At 52.2% G+C, this 22,181-nt stretch overlaps 1 protein-coding gene across 1 annotated transcript; it reads right to left on the bottom strand.

Annotated features, from left to right (window-relative positions):
* Nucleotides 1–13,793: 13,793 nt before the first annotated feature.
* LOC133423150 (basic proline-rich protein-like) lies at nt 13,794–15,278 on the bottom strand (the record flags this gene model as incomplete). Its single annotated transcript, XM_061713294.1, is given in 6 exon segments — nt 13,794–13,915; nt 13,978–14,134; nt 14,136–14,487; nt 14,570–14,658; nt 14,660–14,715; nt 14,990–15,278. Coding segments are annotated over 6 exon segments (1,065 nt in total), but the record flags the coding sequence as incomplete, so codon positions are not given.
* Nucleotides 15,279–22,181: the final 6,903 nt, after the last annotated feature.

Here is a 22,181-nt window from a genome sequence, read left to right as displayed (position 1 = left end):
ACATCCTGGAAGGCCGTCAGCTGGAATACTCCTTTATTTGTGGACACGTGAACACCAGCACAACACTGGTCTACAACACACATCTGGATCCTCTGATCCTGCAGCCTGTCATCATCCTCCTCTCACAGCTTTACTGGGGAAAGCAGCCGCTGAGAAGCTGCAGCTTCACTGGAAACACTGGATCTTTGATAGACACTGGTTTTAGTAGAAAACTGCTGGAAGCAGCAGGACCGACTCCAACCTCCACTGACCTGAGAGTCTGCAGCTGGTAGTGTGGACTCTGCACCAGACCAGACAGCTGCTCCACATCTGCAGCCTTCAGGTTCCTGTTGTTACTCAGGTCCAGATGTTTCAGGTGGGAGGGGTTGGACTTCAGAGCTGAGACCAGAGAAGAACAGCTGATCCCTGACAGACCGCAGTGCTGCAAGCTGAACAAAGACACCAGAGAAGAAGAAACCAGAGCAGTCAAATGGTCAGTGTGGATCAGCAGGAGATCAGCCTGATGTCTGCAGGTTAGTGTCAACAACACTTTCTCACCAGATTCATCTGAACACAAAACTAAAACATGTCTGACCTCAGAGTCTCCAGTCTGCAGTCTGGACTCTCCAGGAAACCACACAGACGTTTCACTCCTGAATCCTGCAGGTAGTAGTTGAAACTCAGGTCCAGAAGTTTCAGATGTTTCAGGTGGGAGGGGTTGGACTTCAGAGCTGAGACCAGAGAAGAACAGCTGATCTCTGACAAGCTGCAGTTCGCCAACCTGAACACAGACACCAGAGAAGAAGAAACCAGAGCAGCCTGATGGTCAGTGTGGATCAGCAGGAGATCAGCCTGATGTCTGCAGGTTAGTGTCAACACAACTTTCACACCAGATTCATCTGAACACACAACTAAAACATGTCTGACCTCAGAGTCTCCAGTCTGCAGTCTGGACTCTCCAGGAAACCAAACAGATGTTTCACTCCTGAATCCTGCAGGTTGTTTCCACCCAGGTCCAGATGTTTCAGATGGGAGGGGTTGGACTTCAGAGCTGAGACCAGAGAAGAACAGATGATCTCTGACAGATCGCAGTCCTTCAACCTGAAGGAAGAATAAAAGATGTGAGCTGAACCACTAGGATGCAGGTTCCAACAGAACCAGTGAAAAAGATCTTCATCAATATTCATGACATCATGCTGCTGCGCCAATAAAGATGTAGTGACTTCAGCTCTGCAGCTCTGCAGCTCCACCAGTGGATCCATCCATACAAACTCATGTTGTGTAGCCAAATGATTCATGTTTACACACAAACAAACATGTCAGGAGGAATTCTGGGACAAATGTCAACTCATTCATTTGTATTAAGAGAAAATTAAGCATTTGTTTGAATGTCCGAGACAGAAAAACATGATGAACTGATGTCTAATATTTCAGGTAGTAAAACTAGTTTCATACAGTTGAGAATGGGAAAGGTGATGGCAACTTTATTTCACTTTTCTTACTTCAACACAAAAAAAACATAACTGGTCTAAAATTACACAATCTATTTAGATAGATATAGACACAGCGGTCTATAACATAATTTCTGAGCTCTATAATAGAGAATAGACTCGGCAGTCTAGTTGACAACAACACAAAGCACATTCAAATAGGCAGGTGGTCAAAGCTACCACAATATTCTGATAAAGAAATTATTTATGAAGGTTACACTGACTCACCAATGGCAGTTGACTCTTCCATAAAACTTTGTACATGCTTAGTCCTCTTTTAAAGTTTAGCGCTCATCTCCTTCATGGTAGCAAATTTGCAGAGTCGGCAAATTGGCTGTAACTGTTAAGGCTGATTTATGGTTCGGCGTTACGCCAACGCAAAGCCTACGACGTAAGATACGCAGCGATGCGCACGTACGGTGCGCACGTACGGTGCGCGTTGCCGCGTACCCAACGCCGTAGGCTTCGCCGTACCCTACGGCGTAGGCTCTGCGTCGATTTAACGCGGAACCATAAATCAGGCTTTACAGCCAATCAGCGTTGGCTCACGGCCCTGATGCGTTCAGGACAGTTGTAAAGTAGGAATTAGCCTACACTGGCCGCACAATGCACATTTTATCGTAATTATAGCCTACAATTTACGATTATATATGAACGTATCACACAAAACGGGGCCCTATCATTGGGCCCTATGAGCTTGTGGGCCCCGGGGCGCCCGCCCCCTCGCCCCCCCTCTGGCTCCGCTACAGTTATTAAGACATGATATTAAAAACCTAGAAAGAGATGTTTTCCATGGTGAGAGTTTTATATCTGGTAAACTTGTATTTGTTTAAATTAAATTTAATGGTAGTCAAAGGAAGCCAATGTTGGTTTGACTGATTTCAGCCACAGTAAAAAGTTATTCAGTAAATGAGCTCTACAGCTCATATGTTGGACGACTACACATTCAGTCTGTCCACTGTTGTCTGTCAGACTCTCTGAGTTCATTAACAGCGTCTGGAGGACATTTCTGAACGTATCAGCTGTTTAAGCTCCTGGTACGTTTCCATTAGAAGCTGTTGTTCACTCGGTGAAACATCAGCAACACTCGTCCTCCATTTCTGAACCAGGACATCTGGGACCGACCTCACGGTCTGCTTAAGACAGACGTCAACGTGCACGTACCAGGATTAGTTCAACCTGGCTTCACATAGCTGCACCTCCTCATCCTGGATCGTCTTCCTGCAGCAGAATCATCCAGGATGAACTCAGGAGGAGATGTCAAGCCTTTCTCACACATCCTGGACTTCTTCTTTCTACTTTCATGCAACAAACCTCCCAACTGTCCCAGAAAAACTACACCAAGATGATCAACCATGAAACTAATCCAACCGTGGAAAACATTTGAAAAAGCTGCAGAGAAAAGGAGCTGGAGATGAAATCTGAAATACAATATGTAATCCTGGATCAATCTGGGATTTAGTCAGGCTTTTTTCTGAAATATGCTTTTACACTCATATAAAATCATTTTTTAAGAAGAAAATGTAATACTTATAATTAATTACATAATTCCTCTATTAACTATTTAAATGTCAGAAATGTATTTTTTTTATTTCCCAGTTAAGTCTAGTTTGTTCAGATGTTTTATTCCAGGATCAGACACATCTCTGGTTCTTCAGTTGTTCCTGTCTGACACATTCAAATGTTTAGTCTTTATGTCAGAAATCAGAAGAGGAAGTTTAAGAAGAAACAAACTGTTGGAGGACTAAAGCAGATAAGAAGAAACCAGAGCAGTCAGTTGGTCAGTGTGGATCAGCAGGAGATCAGCCTGATGTCTGCAGGTTAGTGTCAACACAACTTTCACATCAGACTGATCTGAACACACAACTAAAACATGTCTGACCTCAGAGTCTCCACTCTGCAGTCTGGACTCTCCAGGAAACCGAACAGATGTTTCACTCCTGAATCCAGCAGGTGGTTCCTGCTCAGGTCCAGATGTTTCAGATGGGAGGGGTTGGACTTCAGAGCTGAGACCAGAGAAGAACAGCTGATCTCTGACAGATCGCAGGCCTTCAACCTGAATGAAGAATAAAAGATGTGAGCTGAACCACCAGGGTGCAGGTTCCAACAGTCTAACAGAACCAGTGAAAAAGAGCTTCATCAATATTCATGACATCATGCTGCTGCTCCAATAAAGATGTAGTGACTTCAGCTCTGCAGCTCTGCAGCTCCACCAGTGGATCCATCCATACAAACCCACGGTGTGCAGCCAAAATATTCAAGTTTCCACACAAACAAACATGTCAGGGGGAATTCTGGGACAAATGTCAACTCATTCATTTGTATGAAGAGAAAATTAAGCATTTGTTTGAATGTCAGAGACAGAAAATCGATTAATCGATTTTATTGCTGATTTTTTTTTTTTCAGAGATAAAACTTTATATTTTATTATATTTTTTAAAACTTTTTTTCAACTTATTTTACAGAGTTTTGCACTTTATTCATTCATTTTTGGTTTAATAAGAGCAAAGTTTGCACTTAAAGCCCAATGGGGCAAATGTTCAATAAAAAAACAGCATATTTGAAATAATTTCTTTGCCTTTTGTCAATTCACAAAATAATCGTAATCGTAATCGAAAATCGGATTTTGAGAGAAAAAAATCGAGATTTTATTTTTGGGCAAAATCGAACAGCCCTATGAACTGATGTCTAATACTTCAGGTAGTAAAACTAGTTTCATACAGATGAGAATTAGAAAGGTGATGGCAGCTTTATTTAACTTTTCTTACTTCAACACGTGTATTTATATTTATATTTTTGCACTCTGAAAACCATAAAAAGACATTTTTTGTTGCACCTTATGTCTTGCTGTCATCTAGATGAATGATCTTAACAGACTTATTAAGACATGATATTAAAAACCTAGAAAGAGATGTTTTCCATTGTGAGAGTTTTATATCTGGTAAACTTGTATTTGTTGAAATGAAATTTAACGGTAGTCAAAGGAAGCCAACATTGGTTTGACTGGTTTCAGCCACAGTAACAAGTTATTCAGTAAATGAGCTCTACAGCTCATATGTTGGACGACTACACATTCAGTCTGTCCACTATTGTCTGTCAGACTCTCTGATTTTATTAACAGCGTCTGGAGGACATTTCTGAACGTATCAGCTGTTTAAAGAGCATATTGCAGGTTGGAGACCCCTGTGAATCAATGTGTAGGAAAATAATATAGGAACTGAATTTTCATTGAAATACGCATAAATATATACTACAGTGACCTCCGGAGTTGTTTTTGTGAGAGTATTTTACTTCTGCATCTGAAAAAGTTGAACCGGAAGTGACGTGACATCAGGGAGCGCGGTGAATTCAACAATAGGAAAAATAATGGATCTTAATGTTAGTTGTGACACTGAAGAGGTTGTGAATGTGTATTCACACCAATATGACGGGCCACAGCCTTATAATTACGAAACCCGTTAGGCCCCCTACGTTCTTTTGATTGACAGCTGAAACTCGCTTTTTAAAAGGCTGATTTATGGGTCCGCGTTACACCAACGCAGACCCTACGGCGTAGGTTACGCGGCGACGCACCGAACACTGCGTGCGCCGCGTACCCTACACCGTAGGCTACGCCGTCGATTAACCCTAACCCTAACCCTAACCCTTTATTCACTGCAGCACCCGCCCGTGCTCGTGAAAGAAACTCCGAAACTCCTTAAAAATGGGTGAGTACCGTACTTGTAATCTGTCTACGTTTGTACTTTCTAAACAGAAAACAGGCTTATTATCTTCTCTTTTTTCTGATTAAATGCATCCGAAATAGTGGGTATTTTTAAAACTGAATACTTCCCCCCCTTCGTTTATCCACATTACATCATTGTTAAAAAAAAAAACCTTCCACACATAAACGAAGATCTGCATTTTCGACCACATTCATAAGCATTCCAAACCTGTAGATCATCTGGTCTTCCGGCCTCCGGGCCGCCTCTGCGGCACAGTTTTCCCGGGAGCGGCGTCTCCTTCTCGGGTAACGAGCTCGAGTCCCCCCGTGTCCCGCCACGGAGGTGCCGTGTTAAATCGACGCAGCCCTACGCCGTAGGGTACGGCGCAGGGCGGCGCATCGCCGCGTACCCTACGGCGTAGGCTCTGTGTCGGTGTAACGCAGTAAACAGCTGTCCAGAGCAGAGATCATTTATTTAATAAATAGCTTGGAGGACAGATGGTGGGTCATCTGTAGTTCTGACTGGCTAGACGTCAGACTCAGAGCAGATTGGTTGTTGTTTTGGAGCATAATGTGACGTTGGAAAACGCAGAACTGCTCTCTGTCTCTGTCTACACGCATCTACATAAACAGAGTTTTCAAAAATCTTCACTTTGCCCGGAGTTTTTTTTAAACATTTGTTTATTTGCGTTTTCATGTGGATGACAGGTCCAAACGTAGGAAAATATCTTCGGTTAAGCAGATACCTGGCTACGTGTGTACGGGGTCTGGGCAGTCAGATGGGGCAGAGCTGTGGAGACATCTCCCTGGTGCTGCGTCATATGACGCAGTGTTCGAAAAAAAAAGCGTTTGTAGGAGCTTGGCTAAAATCAGCCACTTTTTCCTCTGAATAAGTGCCCTTATGTCTTTAAAAACATATTAAATCCTACATTAACTTCTCACATAGTCATTTTCACATAAGGTCAGGTATCATTTTTGAAAACATTCTAACCTGCAATATGCTCTTTAAGCTCCTGGTACGTTTCCATTAGAAGCTGTTGTTCACTCAGTGAAACATCAGCAACACTCGTCCTCCATTTGTGAATCAGGACATCTGGGACCGACCTCACGGTCTGCTTAAGGCAGACGTCAACGTGCACGTACCAGGATTAGTTCAACCTGGCTTCACATAGCTGCACCTCCTCATCCTGGATCGTCTTCCTGCAGCGGAATCATCCAGGATGAACTCAGGAGGAGATGTTAAACCTTTCTCACACATCCTGGACTTCTTCTTTCTACTTTCATGCAACAAACCTCCCAACTGTCCAAGAAAAACTACACCAAGATGATCAACCATGAAACTAATACAACCGTGGAAAACATTTGAAAAAGCTGCAGAGAAAAAGAGCTGGAGATGAAATCTGGAATACAATATGTAATCCTGGATCAATCTGGGATTTCGTCATGCTTTTACACTCATATAAAATTCATTTGTAAGAAAAAATGTAATACTAATAATTAATTACATAATTCCTCTATTACCTATTTAAATGTCAGAAATGTTATTTCCCAGTTAATTCTAGTTTGTTCGGATGTTTTATTCCAGGTTCAGACACATCTCTGGTTCTTCAGTTGTTCCTGTCTGACACATTCAAATGTTTAGTCTTTATGTCAGAAATCAGAAGAGGACGTTTAAGAAGAAATAAACTGTTGGAGGACTAAAGCAGAGAAGACGAAACCAGAGCAGCTGGTTCCTGCTCAGGTCCAGATGTTTCAGATAGGAGGGGTTGGACTTCAGAGCTGAGACCAGAAAAGAACAGCTGATCTCTGACAACAAGCAGCCCATCAACCTGAACAAAGACACCAGAGAAGAAGAAACTTTAGGTTATTTACATAACCCCGGTTCTCTGAGTAATGGCGCTTTTGCATTAGTACCGCCTTAGGCTCGGCTCGGCTCTGCGCGGCTCGTCGCGGCTCTACCCGTTTGTCCCCGTTTGTTTTTCCACAGCCAGGTGAGAAGTGGGGGGGTTTGGGTGAAGCGGCTGTGACGTACTCGATTGCGCAACCGCTTTGTTCATGTCGGCGCTGATCAGAAATCAGCTGGAGCCGTGAGCGGCTGAGAAAAAAACAGCCCATCTACATCCCTTTTTTTAATTCTCTCGTAAGCCCCCAGGTTTATGAACATCTGCACCTCAGAGTTGGATCACCAAACAGACGTTTGCGCTGTATAATAAAATCGCTGCGAGCCGCGGGTCGCTCTCGCGCTGACTCCCGCTTCCTGATTCAAACGTTTGACGGCCCCGCCCCCCGACCAATCAGTGGCGCGGAGGGTGATGACGGGCCCGCCCCCCGACCAATCAGTGGCGCGGAGGGTGATGACGGGCCCGCCCCCCGACCAATCAGTGGCGCGGAGGGTGATGACGGCCCCGCCCCCCGACCAATCAGTGGCGCGGAGGGTGATGACGGGCCCGCCCCCCGACCAATCAGTGGCGCGGAGGGTGGTGACGTCAGAAATAGTCCCTGCTCAGCCCTGATTAGAACCTCGGCAGAATGGTTACAGAAATAGTATCGGCTTGGAGCGGCTCTGCCCGCCTCAGCCCCTAGTGCAAAAGCGCAAAACGGGGCCGTGGTGGGTAGAACCGAGTTAAGGCGGTACTAATGCAAAAGCGCCATAATATGAGTGAGATGCCTCACTATGGGATGTCCCGCTGCTTTAATCTCATTACATCAATCCTGATTGGATGGTGAAACGTGTCCGTCCGCCACAGGTAGCACCAGCTACCTTAGATATCCCGTGTGGACGACACCACGTCATTCAGGATAAGATCTCCTCACTCCCCAAGCAAGAAGGGTTGTCTGGTGAGACGTCTCACTCATATCCCTCAGAGAACCGGGGTTACGTCAACAACCTAAAGTTCTCTTTCATATATTTGGCTCGATGTCTCACTATGGGACATGGTTGCTCCCGTACTGCCAGACAAGCTTATCCAGCGTCCAACAATCCACAGGGACAAATACTCTGTTCCATCAGGACAGCAGAAGCGCACGTGCAGCGCACGGAGACGTCCAGCATAGAGAAACGGACAAAAGTGAGAGGTGAGGACCAACCTGGTGGAGGACCTGGTGGAGGAGGACCTGGTGGAGGACTTGGTGGAGGGACCTGGTGGAGGACCTGGTGGAGGACCTGGTGGAGGACCTGGTGGAGGACCTGGTGGAGGACCTGGTGGAGGAGGCTCCAGCACCAAGTAATGAGCTGAGCACCCGCTGTGAAAGGCCCACAAATGAAACTGGAGACACTCAGGGGCCGAGACCACAACGCCAGGCGCTCTGGGGGGTGAAAGACCGTCCCTGCCCCTGGAGGACACCGCCGGGGCTCCATGGGAGGCGTGCGGAGCAGCCCCGGCTCTCCATGGCCTGGCAGTGGAGGGACGAGGCCCCGGGGACCGGGCTCCTGGCAGTGGAGGGACGAGGCCCCGGGGACCGGGCCCCTGGCAGTGGAGGGACGAGGCCCCGGGGACACAGAGGCTGCGGGCGGTGCAGCCCGAGCCGGAGTGATGAAGAGGTCGTCCTCGTCTTCATCCTCTGACATGAGGAGGTCCCAGGTGTCTTCTTCATCGTCCCCATAGTCCAGTTCCAGGACGTCTTCCTCCTGCGGGGCGGGGGTGGAGCTGGGAGCTCCAGCCCACGCTAACCTCCGGTTCCTCCACCAGGTGGGAGAAAGGAGCTGCTGTGCTAACACTCGGTACTGGAGCAGCCGTGGTGAGGCGTCGTGACGGCACCAACCGAGCCGGGGAGGGCGAGGAAAGCACAACATTCCGCAGCAGATAAACACATCCAAGGCTGGTTAGGGCCCGGAGACAGAAGCTAGTGAGATCTGTCTGGGGACAGTTCAGCTAACAAGCCCAGGACGCCAGATGAGCTCTGAGTGAGAAGAGGAGGTTGAATGACGTGGTGTCGTCCACACGGGACATCTAAGGTAGCTGGTCCTGCGGGGGACGGACACGTTTCACCAGCCAATCAGCATTGGTGTAATGAGATTAATGCAGCGGGGCGTCCCATAGTGAGACATCGGGAGAAATATTATGAAAGAGAACCAGAGCAGTCAGATGGTCAGTGTGGATCAGCAGGAGATCAGCCTGATGTCTGCAGGTTAGTGCTTTTTATTTGTTTTTTTTTAATGTACTTTGAATATTCATGAAGGGTTTGACTATAGCCCTTTTGAATATTTGTAGCCTAAGAAACAAAATACAGGAGGTTGATGTAATTGTGCAATCAAATAATATTAACATACTTGCTTTGTGTGAGACTCATCTGGATTCCTCATTTGAGGATGATGCAGTGAGAATTAATAATTATACTATATTTAGGAGGGATAGCAATAAATATGGTGGAGGGCTGGCTATATATGTTCAGAACCAGCTACCAGCCAAAGAATGTAAAGATATGATGGTGAGCGACATAGAGGCTCTCTGTGTGCAAATAATCCTGCCATACACAAAACCAATACTAATAGCTTGCTGTTACAGACCACCTAATTCTGATGTTAAATATTTGGAGGGAATATGTAATATGATAGATAAAGTATCTGATTCAGGTAAAGAAGTGTTTATTTTGGGTGATCTAAATATTGATTATTTCTCTCCAAACTGCCATTTAAGGAAAAAGCTTCATTCAGAGTGTTTATTAACAAGGCTGGTGGTAGGTCATCAACCTGCATAGACCACATTTTTACAAATGCCGCTGAGCACTGTTCAAAATCTAAATCTTTGCCCATAGGTTGTAGTGATCATAATTTGGTTTCTATCACAAGAAAAATTAAAATACCCAGATCTGGAAATAAGGTAGTATTCAAGAGATCTTTTAAGAGGTTTAATCCAGATATATTTATGATGGAGGTTGGTAGGGTGAATTGGTCAGATGTATGTTTAGAAAATGATCCAGACACTGCTCTAAATAAATTTATGTTTAAATTAAATAGACTGGTTGACAAGCATGCCCCCTTGAGGAAATTTAGTGTTAAGCATAACAGTGCTCCATGGTTGAATGATGAGTTAAGGGCTCTAATGAAACAGCGTGATAATGCCAAGAAAGCTCTTATTCAGTCTGGATGTTTACATGATAGAGAACATTACTGTAAGTTAAGAAATAAGGTCACTAAATTGAATAAGAATACAAAAAAAGAATATTATCAACAGAAAATTAGTAATGCTAAAAATGACAGTAAGAAAATATGGAAAACACTAAATGAAATTATGGGTAGGAAATCTAATTCAAGTTCCAATCATATAGAATGTGATGGTATTTATATTACAAAACCTCTTAAAATTGCTAATTATTTTAATAATTTTTTCATTGATAAAATCGTAAATTTAAGAGAAAACATGCCTTCTTCATCTAGTAACCTGTCAGATGATATAATAAAAAAAGAAATTATGAAGCAGAAAGCATGTACTTTTGAGTTTAGCCTAGTTCAGGTCTCTATGGTTGAGAAAATTTCGTCGCAACTTTCTGATGATACTTCTTCAGGTATTGACAATATGGATGGTACATTTCTCAAGGTGGCAGCTAAAGAACTATCTATTCCTATATGTCATATCTTTAACAGATGTCTGGCCAGCTCTGTGTGTCCTGCATTATGGAAAGAAGCTAAGGTAATCCCACTGCCTAAAGACAAAAAAGCTGCATTTTGTGGTGCTAATAGTAGGCCTATAAGTCTACTACCGGTGCTTAGCAAAATGTTGGAGAGGATAGTTTTTAACCAAATACAACTGTATTTTTTAAGTAATCAGTTAACTACACAATTTCAACATGCATACAGAGCTGGTCATTCAACTAACTCTGCTATTGTGCACATGACTGATAAATGGTTGATGGAATTGGACAATAAGAAAATGGTTGGAACAGTCATGCTGGATTACAGTGCTGCTTTCGATGTTATTGATCATGATCTTCTAAGGTCAAAATTGAAGGCATATGGTTTTCTATCCTCTGCCCTTTCCTGGATGGACAGTTATCTGTCTGGGAGGAGGCAAAGAGTGTTCTTTAATGGAAGTCTTTCCGAAAGTAGGGATGTGATATGTGGGGTACCTCAGGGAAGCTGTTTAGGCCCTCTTTTATTTTCCATTTTTATAAATGATATGCCTTATGTTCTGAAGAAAGCAAATATGATTATGTATGCGGATGATTCGACCATGTTTTGCGCTGCTACTTCATGTGATATACTAAACAACATGTTATCAAGTGAATTGCAATCAGTGTCAAATTGGGTCAAAGAAAACAAATTAATCTTGAATGTTTCCAAGACAAAGTGCATTGTCTTGGGAACCAGAGATATGCTGACTAAGGATTCCAAACTAAGTCTAACTATGGCAGGTACACCAATACAGCAAGTTAATAAAATTAAGTTATTGGGAGTCACTATTGATGAACGCTTGACATGGTCGGATCATATTGATACTATTGTTGTAAAAATGGGGCAGGGTATCGGTGTTGCACTTAGATGCTCTCCCTATATAACACCGCTAATTAGAAAGGAGGTAACAAATGCATTAGTTCTCTCACATTTGGAGTACTGTATGGTTGTGTGGTCCTCTGCTGCCAAAATGGATATAAATAAACTACAATTAGCACAAAATAGAGCAGCAAGAGTGGCACTTAATTGTTCATTTAGAACAATGTGGCAAGGATGCACTATAGTTTGACATGGTTAACTGTAGAGGCCAAGTTAACATGTAGTATCATAAAGTTTTCCAGAAATGCAATGATTGAGGGGAAGCCAGATTTCTTTAGAGATCAGTTACTAAATGCTGGTCTAAAGCATAAGCATAATACTAGACAGGTAAGCTTAGGTTATTTGACACTTCCAAAACCAACTTTTGATATACTTAAAAGATCTGTTATTTATAGAGCCACCCAACAATGGAACACATTACCTGCAAATATGAAAAGTATCAAAAGCAAATATTTATTCAAAAGATCTTTTAAACAAAAAATTATGAGTGAGACCACACAGTTAGAATAATCAATGTTTTTGTACATGATGCTTGACAAATGTTTCTCTATTTTTATATCTCTATTTTTAGACTGACAAGTGTCAGTTTATTTTGTATGTTGTATTGTATGTTTATGTGATGTTTTATGTGGACCCCAGGAAGATTAGCAACCATGACAGTGGAAGCTAATGGGGATCCGAATAAAGAATAAAGAATAAAGTGTCAACACAACTTTCACATCAGATTCATCTAAACACACAACTAAAACATGTCTGACCTCAGAGTCTCCAGTCTGCAGTCTGGACTCTCCAGGAAACCACACAGATGTTTCACTCCTGAATCTTTCAGGTCGTTGAATCTCAGGTCCAGATGTTTCAGATGGGAGGGGTTGGACTTCAGAGCTGAGACCAGAGAAGAACAGCTGATCTCTGACAGATAACAGCACCTCAACCTGAACAAAGACACCAGAGAAGAAGAAACTTTAGGTTATTTCCATAACCCCGGTTCTCTGAGTAATATGAGTGAGATATCTCACTATAGGATGCCCCGCTGCTTTAATCTCATTACATCAATCCTGATTGGCTGGTGAAACGTGTCCGTCCGCCGCAGGTAGCACCACTTACCTTAGATATCCCGTGTGGACGACACCACGTCATTCAATATAAGATCTCCTCACTGGCCCAAGCAAGAAGGGTTGTCTGGTGAGACGTCTCACTCACATCACTCAGAGAACCGGGGTTACGTCAACAACCTAATGTTCTCTTTCATATATTTGGCTCGATGTCTCACTATGGGACATGGTTGCTCCCGTACTGCCAGACAAGCTTATCCAGCGTCCAACAATCCACAGGGACAAATACTCTGTTACCATCAGGACAGCAGAAGCGCACGTGCAGCGCACGGAGACGTCCAGCATAGAGAAACGGACAAAAGTGAGAGGCGAGGACCAACTCGCTGCAGCACAGATGTCCTGGACAGAAAGTCCCCTGAATCAGAACCAGGATGCCGCCGGGCTCCGAGTCCAGTGGGCACGCAAGCCCACAGGCGGCTACAAACCCTGACTCATGTAAGCAGAAGCAGTCGCCTCCAGCAGCCGGTGGGAGAGCTGCTTTGTGACAGTCTCCCCGTATGAGGACCAGCCCAGGAGACAGCTGATGGCTCCTCCTGAAGCCCCTTGTCCTGTCCATGTAAGAGCACACAGACGGGACATAACGCATGCCACCCCAGCTCCCCTGGTGGGGCAGCAAAACCACAATGTCCAGGGGAGAACATGAACCCCCACCTGAGGCACAAATGCCGGGTTGGGTTTCAAAATCCTCCTCAACCCCCCGGAAAAAGCTGAGTGCACGACGGCTGCACCGAAAGCACGTGGATGTCACTAACCCGCTTAGCCGAGCCAGCGGCAGCAACAACACGGCCTTCAGAGACACGTGTTCCACGTCTGCCCCCTCCAGGGGCTCAAAGGGGGGGCCTTAAGCCCCTCCAGAACCACAGCCAGATCCCATGGTGGTACCAGTGGTCTGGACACGGGGAGAAGCCTGGGACCTGGTGGAGGACCTGGTGGAGGGACCTGGTGGAGGACCTGGTGGAGGACCTGGTGGAGGACCTGGTGGAGGACCTGGTGGAAGACCTGGTGGAGGGACCTGGTGGAGGACCTGGTGGAGGAGGACCTGGTGGAGGACCTAGTGGAGGAGGACCTGGTGGAGGACCTGGTGGAGGACCTGGTGGAGGACCTAGTGGAGGAGGACCTGGTGGAGGACCTGGTGGAGGACCTGGTGGAGGGACCTGGTGGAGGACCTGGTGGAGGACCTGGTGGAGGACCTGGTGGAGGGACCTGGTGGAGGACCTGGTGGAGGAGGACCTGGTGGAGGAGGACCTGGTGGAAGGACCTGGTGGAGGACCTGGTGGAGGACCTGGTGGAGGGACCTGGTGGAGGGACCTGGTGGAGGACCTGGTGGAGGAGGACCTGGTGGAGGACCTGGTGGAGGGACCTGGTGGAGGACCTGGTGGAGGACCTGGTGGAGGAGGACCTGGTGGAGGACCTGGTGGAGGACCTGGTGGAGGAGGACCTGGTGGAGGACCTGGTGGAGGAGGACCTGGTGGAGGACCTGGTGGAGGACCTGGTGGAGGAGGACCTGGTGGAGGACCTGGTGGAGGAGGACCTGGTGGAGGAGGACCTGGTGGAGGACCTGGTGGAGGACCTGGAGGAGGAGGACCTGGTGGAGGACCTGGTGGAGGAGGACCTGGTGGAGGAGGACCTGGTGGAGGACCTGGAGGAGGACCTGGTGGAGGAGGACCTGGTGGAGGACCTGGAGGAGGACCTGGTGGAGGACCTGGTGGAGGGACCTGGTGGAGGACCTGGTGGAGGACCTGGTGGAGGGACCTGGTGGAGGACCTGGTGGAGGGACCTGGTGGAGGACCTGGTGGAGGGACCTGGTGGAGGACCTGGTGGAGGACCTGGTGGAGGAGGACCTGGTGGAGGACCTGGTGGAGGACCTGGTGGAGGACCTGGTGGAGGGACCTGGTGGAGGAGGACCTGGTGGAGGACCTGGTGGAGGACCTGGTGGAGGACCTGGTGGAGGGACCTGGTGGAGGACCTGGTGGAGGACCTGGTGGAGGGACCTGGTGGAGGACCTGGTGGAGGGACCTGGTGGAGGACCTGGTGGAGGGACCTGGTGGAGGACCAGGTGGAGGACCTGGTGGAGGGACCTGGTGGAGGACCTGGTGGAGGGACCTGGTGGAGGACCAGGTGGAGGACCTGGTGGGGGGACCTGGTGGAGGACCTGGTGGAGGGACCTGGTGGAGGACCTGGTGGGGGGACCTGGTGGAGGACCTGGTGGAGGGACCTGGTGGAGGACCTGGTGGAGGACCTGGAGGAGGAGGACCTGGTGGAGGACCTGGTGGAGGAGGACCTGGTGGAGGACCTGGTGGAGGAGGACCTGGTGGAGGACCTGGTGGAGGACCTGGAGGAGGAGGACCTGGTGGAGGACCTGGTGGAGGACCTGGTGGAGGAGGACCTGGTGGAGGACCTGGTGGAAGACCTGGTGGAGGACCTGGTGGAGGACCTGGTGGTGGAGGACCTGGAGGAGGACCTGGTGGAGGACCTGGTGGAGGACCTGGTGGTGGAGGACCTGGTGGAGGACCTGGTGGAGGACCTGGTGGAGGACCTGGTGGAGGACCTGGAGGAGGGACCTGGTGGAGGACCTGGTGGAGGACCTGGAGGAGGACCTGGTGGAGGAGGACCTGGTGGAGGACCTGGTGGAGGACCTGGAAGAGGGACCTGGTGGAGGACCTGGTGGAGGACCTGGAGGAGGAAGACCTGGTGGAGGAGGACCTGGTGGAGGACCTGGTGGAGGACCTGGTGGAGGACCTGGAGGAGGACCTGGTGGAGGAGGACCTGGTGGAGGAGGACCTGGTGGAGGACCTGGTGGAGGAGGACCTGGTGGAGGACCTGGTGGAGGAGGACCTGGTGGAGGAGGACCTGGAGGAGGACCTGGTGGAGGACCTGGTGGAGGACCTGGAGGAGGAGGACCTGGTGGAGGAGGACCTGGTGGAGGACCTGGTGGAGGACCTGGTGGTGGACCTGGTGGAGGAGGACCTGGAGGAGGACCTGGTGGAGGACCTGGTGGAGGACCTGGAGGAGGAGGACCTGGTGGAGGAGGACCTGGTGGAGGACCTGGTGGAGGAGGACCTGGTGGAGGAGGACCTGGAGGAGGACCTGGTGGAGGACCTGGTGGAGGACCTGGTGGTGGAGGACCTGGAGGAGGAGGACCTGGTGGAGGAGGACCTGGTGGAGGACCTGGTGGAGGACCTGGTGGAGGACCTGGTGGTGGAGGACCTGGAGGAGGAGGACCTGGTGGAGGAGGACCTGGTGGAGGACCTGGTGGAGGACCTGGTGGAGGACCTGGTGGTGGAGGACCTGGTGGAGGACCTGGTGGAGGACCTGGAGGAGGGACCTGGTGGAGGACCTGGTGGAGGACCTGGAGGAGGACCTGGTGGAGGACCTGGAGGAGGACCTGGTGGAGGACCTGGTGGAGGACCTGGTGGAGGACCTGGTGGAGGACCTGGTGGAGGACCTGGAGGAGGAGGACCTGGTGGAGGAGGACCTGGTGGAGGACCTGGTGGAAGACCTGGTGGAGGACCTGGTGGAGGACCTGGAGGAGGAGGACCTGGTGGAGGAGGACCTGGTGGAGGACCTGGAGGAGGACCTGGTGGAGGACCTGGAGGAGGAGGACCTGGTGGAGGAGGACCTGGTGGAGGACCTGGTGGAGGACCTGGAGGAGGAGGACCTGGTGGAGGAGGACCTGGTGGAGGACCTGGTGGAGGACCTGGAGGAGGACCTGGTGGAGGAGGACCTGGTGGAGGGACCTGGTGGAGGACCTGGTGGAGGACCTGGTGGAGGAGGACCTGGTGGAGGACCTGGTGGAGGACCTGGTGGAGGACCTGGTGGAGGACCTGGTGGAGGACCTGGTGGAGGAGGACCTGGTGGAGGACCTGGTGGAGGACCTGGTGGAGGACCTGGTGGAGGGACCTGGTGGAGGACCTGGTGGAGGACCTGGTGGAGGACCTGGAGGAGGAGGACCTGGTGGAGGACCTGGTGGAGGACCTGGTGGAGGAGGACCTGGTGGAGGAGGACCTGGTGGAGGACCTGGAGGAGGGACCTGGTGGAGGACCTGGTGGAGGACCTGGAGGAGGAGGACCTGGTGGAGGACCTGGTGGAGGACCTGGTGGAGGACCTGGTGGAGGACCTGGAGGAGGACCTGGTGGAGGACCTGGTGGAGGACCTGGTGGAGGACCTGGAGGAGGAGGACCTGGTGGAGGACCTGGTGGAGGACCTGGAGGAGGACCTGGTGGAGGACCTGGAGGAGGAGGACCTGGAGGAGGACCTGGTGGAGGACCTGGTGGAGGACCTGGTGGAGGACCTGGTGGAGGACCTGGTGGAGGAGGACCTGGTGGAGGACCTGGAGGAGGACCTGGTGGAGGGACCTGGTGGAGGACCTGGTGGAGGACCTGGTGGAGGAGGACCTGGTGGAGGACCTGGTGGAGGACCTGGTGGAGGGACCTGGTGGAGGACCTGGTGGAGGACCTGGTGGAGGAGGACCTGGTGGAGGACCTGGTGGAGGACCTGGTGGAGGAGGACCTGGTGGAGGAGGACCTGGTGGAGGACCTGGTGGAGGGACCTGGAGGAGGACCTGGTGGAGGACCTGGAGGAGGACCTGGTGGAGGACCTGGTGGAGGAGGACCTGGTGGTGGACCTGGTGGAGGACCTGGTGGAGGACCTGGTGGAGGAGGACCTGGTGGAGGAGGACCTGGTGGAGGACCTGGTGGAGGGACCTGGTGGAGGACCTGGTGGAGGAGGACCTGGTGGAGGACCTGGTGGAGGACCTGGTGGAGGAGGACCTGGTGGAGGACCTGGTGGAGGACCTGGTGGAGGAGGACCTGGTGGAGGACCTGGTGGAGGACCTGGTGGAGGAGGACCTGGTGGAGGACCTGGTGGAGGACCTGGTGGAGGAGGACCTGGTGGAGGACCTGGTGGAGGGACCTGGAGGAGGACCTGGTGGAGGACCTGGTGGAGGACCTGGTGGAGGACCTGGTGGAGGGACCTGGTGGAGGACCTGGTGGAGGAGGACCTGGTGGAGGACCTGGTGGAGGACCTGGTGGAGGACCTGGTGGAGGACCTGGTGGAGGGACCTGGTGGAGGACCTGGTGGAGGACCTGGTGGAGGAGGACCTGGTGGAGGACCTGGTGGAGGACCTGGTGGAGGAGGACCTGGTGGAGGACCTGGTGGAGGACCTGGTGGAGGACCTGGTGGAGGACCTGGTGGAGGACCTGGTGGAGGAGGACCTGGTGGAGGGACCTGGTGGAGGAGGACCTGGTGGAGGAGGACCTGGTGGAGGACCTGGTGGAGGACCTGGTGGAGGAGGACCTGGTGGAGGACCTGGTGGAGGACCTGGTGGAGGACCTGGTGGAGGACCTGGTGGAGGACCTGGTGGAGGACCTGGTGGAGGAGGACCTGGTGGAGGACCTGGTGGAGGACCTGGTGGAGGAGGACCTGGTGGAGGACCTGGTGGAGGACCTGGTGGAGGACCTGGTGGAGGACCTGGTGGAGGACCTGGTGGAGGGACCTGGTGGAGGACCTGGTGGAGGACCTGGTGGAGGACCTGGTGGAGGACCTGGTGGAGGACCTGGTGGAGGAGGACCTGGTGGAGGACCTGGTGGAGGAGGACCTGGTGGAGGACCTGGTGGAGGACCTGGTGGAGGACCTGGAGGAGGACCTGGTGGAGGACCTGGTGGAGGAGGACCTGGTGGAGGAGGACCTGGTGGAGGACCTGGTGGAGGACCTGGTGGAGGACCTGGTGGAGGAGGACCTGGTGGAGGACCTGGTGGAGGACCTGGTGGAGGACCTGGTGGAGGAGGACCTGGTGGAGGGACCTGGTGGAGGACCTGGTGGAGGACCTGGTGGAGGACCTGGTGGAGGAGGACCTGGTGGAGGACCTGGTGGAGGACCTGGTGGAGGAGGACCTGGTGGAGGGACCTGGTGGAGGACCTGGTGGAGGACCTGGTGGATGACCTGGTGGAGGACCTGGTGGAGGGACCTGGTGGAGGACCTGGTGGAGGACCTGGTGGAGGAGGACCTGGTGGAGGACCTGGTGGAGGACCTGGTGGTGGACCTGGAGGAGGAGGACCTGGAGGAGGAGGACCTGGTGGAGGACCTGGAGGAGGACCTGGTGGAGGACCTGGTGGAGGACCTGGAGGAGGAGGGACCTGGTGGAGGACCTGGAGGAGGAGGACCTGGTGGAGGAGGACCTGGTGGAGGACCTGGAGGAGGACCTGGTGGAGGACCTGGTGGAGGACCTGGAGGAGGACCTGGTGGAGGACCTGGTGGAGGGACCTGGTGGAGGACCTGGAGGAGGAGGACCTGGTGGAGGACCTGGTGGAAGACCTGGTGGAGGACCTGGTGGAGGACCTGGAGGAGGAGGACCTGGTGGAGGACCTGGTGGAAGACCTGGTGGAGGACCTGGTGGAGGACCTGGAGGAGGAGGACCTGGTGGAGGACCTGGTGGAGGACCTGGTGGAGGAGGACCTGGTGGAGGACCTGGAGGAGGACCTGGTGGAGGACCTGGTGGAGGACCTGGTGGAGGACCTGGAGGAGGACCTGGTGGAGGACCTGGTGGAGGACCTGGTGGAGGACCTGGTGGAGGGACCTGGTGGAGGACCTGGTGGAGGAGGACCTGGTGGAGGACCTGGTGGAGGAGGCTCCAGCACCAAGTAATGAGCTGAGCACCCGCTGTGAAAGGCCCACAAATGAAACTGGAGACACTCAGGGGCCGAGACCACAACGCCAGGCGCTCTGGGGGGTAAAAGACCGTCCCTGCCCCTGGAGGACACCGCCGGTGTCCTCCAGACACCTCCAGGAGCTGCTGTGCTAACACTCGGTACTGGAGCAGCCGTGGTGAGGCGTCGTGACGGCGCCAACCGAGCCGGGTTAGGGTGAGTAAAGCACAACATTCCAGCTGGTGGGACCGACGCAGCAGATAAACACATCCAAGGCTGGTTAGCGCCCGGAGACAGAAGCTAGTGAGATCTGTCTGGGGACAGTTCAGCTAACAAGCCCAGGACGCCAGATGAGCTCCGAGTGAGAAGAGGAGGTTGAAGGACGTGGTGTCGTCCACACGGGACATCTAAGGTAGCTGGTCCTGCTGGGGACGGACACGTTTCACCAGCCAATCAGCATTGGTGTAATGAGATTAATGCAGCGGGACATCCCATAGTGAGACATCCAGAGAAATATTATGAAAGAGAACCAGAGCAGTAAGATGGTCAGTGTGGATCAGCAGGAGATCAGCCTGATGTCTGCAGGTTAGTGTCAACACAACTTTCACATCAGATTCATCTGAACACAAAACTAAAACATGTCTGACCTCAGAGTCTCCAGTCTGCAGTCTGGACTCTCCAGGAAACCACACAGATGTTTCACTCCTGAATCCTGCAGGGTCTTGTTGAAACTCAGGTCCAGATGTTTCAGATGTTTCAGATGGGAGGGGTTGGAATTCAGAACTGAGACCAGAGAAGAACAGCTGATCTTTGACAGACCACACCACTCCAACCTGAACAAAGACACCAGAGTAGAAGAAACTTTAGGTTATTTACATAACCCCGGTTCTCTGAGTAATATGAGTGAGATATCTCACTATGGGATGCCCCGCTGCTTTAATCTCATTACATCAATCCTGATTGGCTGGTGAAACGTGTCCGTCCGCCGCAGACAGCACCAGCTACCTTAGATATCCCGTGTGGACGACACCACGTCATCACGGGGCAGCAAAACCACGAGGTCCAGGGGAGAACATGAACCCCCACCTGAGGCACAAATGCTGTTGGGTTTCAAAATCCTCCTCAACCCCCCGGAAAAAGCTGAGCGCACGACGGCTGCACTGAAGCACGTGGATGTCACTAACCGCTTAGCCGAAGCCAGCGCCAGCAACAACACGGCCTTCAGAGACACGTGTTCCACGTCTGCCCCCTCCAGGGGCTCAAAGGGGGGGCCTTAAGCCCCTCCAGAACCACAGCCAGATCCCATGGTGGGACCAGTGGTCTGGACACGGGGAGAAGCCTGCTCCTTCAGAAAACAGAAACCAGCGGGTGCTGGTGGAGGGACCTGGTGGAGGACCTGGTGGAGGACCTGGTGGAGGAGGACCTGGTGGAGGACCTGGTGGAGGACCTGGTGGAGGAGGACCTGGTGGAGGACCTAGTGGAGGAGGACCTGGTGGAGGACCTGGTGGAGGACCTGGTGGAGGAGGACCTGGTGGAGGACCTGGTGGAGGACCTGGTGGAGGAGGACCTGGTGGAGGACCTGGTGGAGGAGGACCTGGTGGAGGAGGACCTGGTGGAGGACCTGGTGGAGGAGGACCTGGTGGAGGAGGACCTGGTGGAGGACCTGGTGGAGGACCTGGTGGAGGACCTGGTGGAGGAGGACCTGGTGGAGGACCTGGTGGAGGACCTGGTGGAGGAGGACCTGGTGGAGGACCTGGTGGAGGACCTGGTGGAGGAGGACCTGGTGGAGGAGGACCTGGTGGAGGACCTGGTGGAGGAGGACCTGGTGGAGGAGGACCTGGTGGAGGACCTGGTGGAGGACCTGGTGGAGGACCTGGTGGAGGAGGACCTGGTGGAGGAGGACCTGGTGGAGGACCTGGTGGAGGAGGACCTGGTGGAGGAGGACCTGGTGGAGGACCTGGTGGAGGACCTGGTGGAGGACCTGGTGGAGGAGGACCTGGTGGAGGACCTGGTGGAGGAGGACCTGGTGGAGGAGGACCTGGTGGAGGACCTGGTGGAGGACCTGGTGGTGGACCTGGTGGAGGACCTGGTGGAGGACCTGGTGGAGGACCTGGAGGAGGAGGACCTGGTGGTGGAGGACCTGGTGGAGGACCTGGTGGAGGAGGACCTGGTGGAGGACCTGGTGGAGGAGGACCTGGTGGAGGAGGACCTGGAGGAGGACCTGGTGGAGGAGGACCTGGTGGAGGACCTGGTGGAGGACCTGGTGGAGGAAGACCTGGTGGAGGACCTGGTGGAGGAGGACCTGGTGGAGGACCTGGTGGAGGACCTGGTGGAGGACCTGGTGGAGGACCTGGAGGAGGACCTGGTGGAGGACCTGGTGGAGGACCTGGTGGAGGACCTGGTGGAGGACCTGGAGGAGGACCTGGTGGAGGACCTGGTGGAGGAGGACCTGGTGGAGGGACCTGGTGGAGGACCTGGTGGAGGACCTGGAGGGGGACCTGGTGGAGGACCTGGTGGACGAGGACCTGGTGGAGGACCTGGTGGAGGACCTGGTGGAGGACCTGGTGGAGGACCTGGTGGAGGACCTGGTGGAGGACTCCAGGAGGCTCCTGGCAGTGGAGGGACGAGGCCCCGGGGACCGGGCTCCTGGCAGATGCTGCTCACATCTCCATCCCCAGAGGACACGGAGGCTGCGGCCTGTGCAACCCGAGCCGGAGTGATGAAGAGCTCGTCCTCGTCTTCATCCTCTGACATGAGGAGGTC

The sequence above is a fragment of the Cololabis saira genome, chromosome 22 (genome assembly GCF_033807715.1).
Source record: "Cololabis saira isolate AMF1-May2022 chromosome 22, fColSai1.1, whole genome shotgun sequence".
NCBI classification, from domain to species: domain Eukaryota; kingdom Metazoa; phylum Chordata; class Actinopteri; order Beloniformes; family Belonidae; genus Cololabis; species Cololabis saira.
The sequence above is the reverse complement of the archived record's forward strand: the minus strand, read 5'-3'. Positions and strand labels throughout refer to the sequence as shown.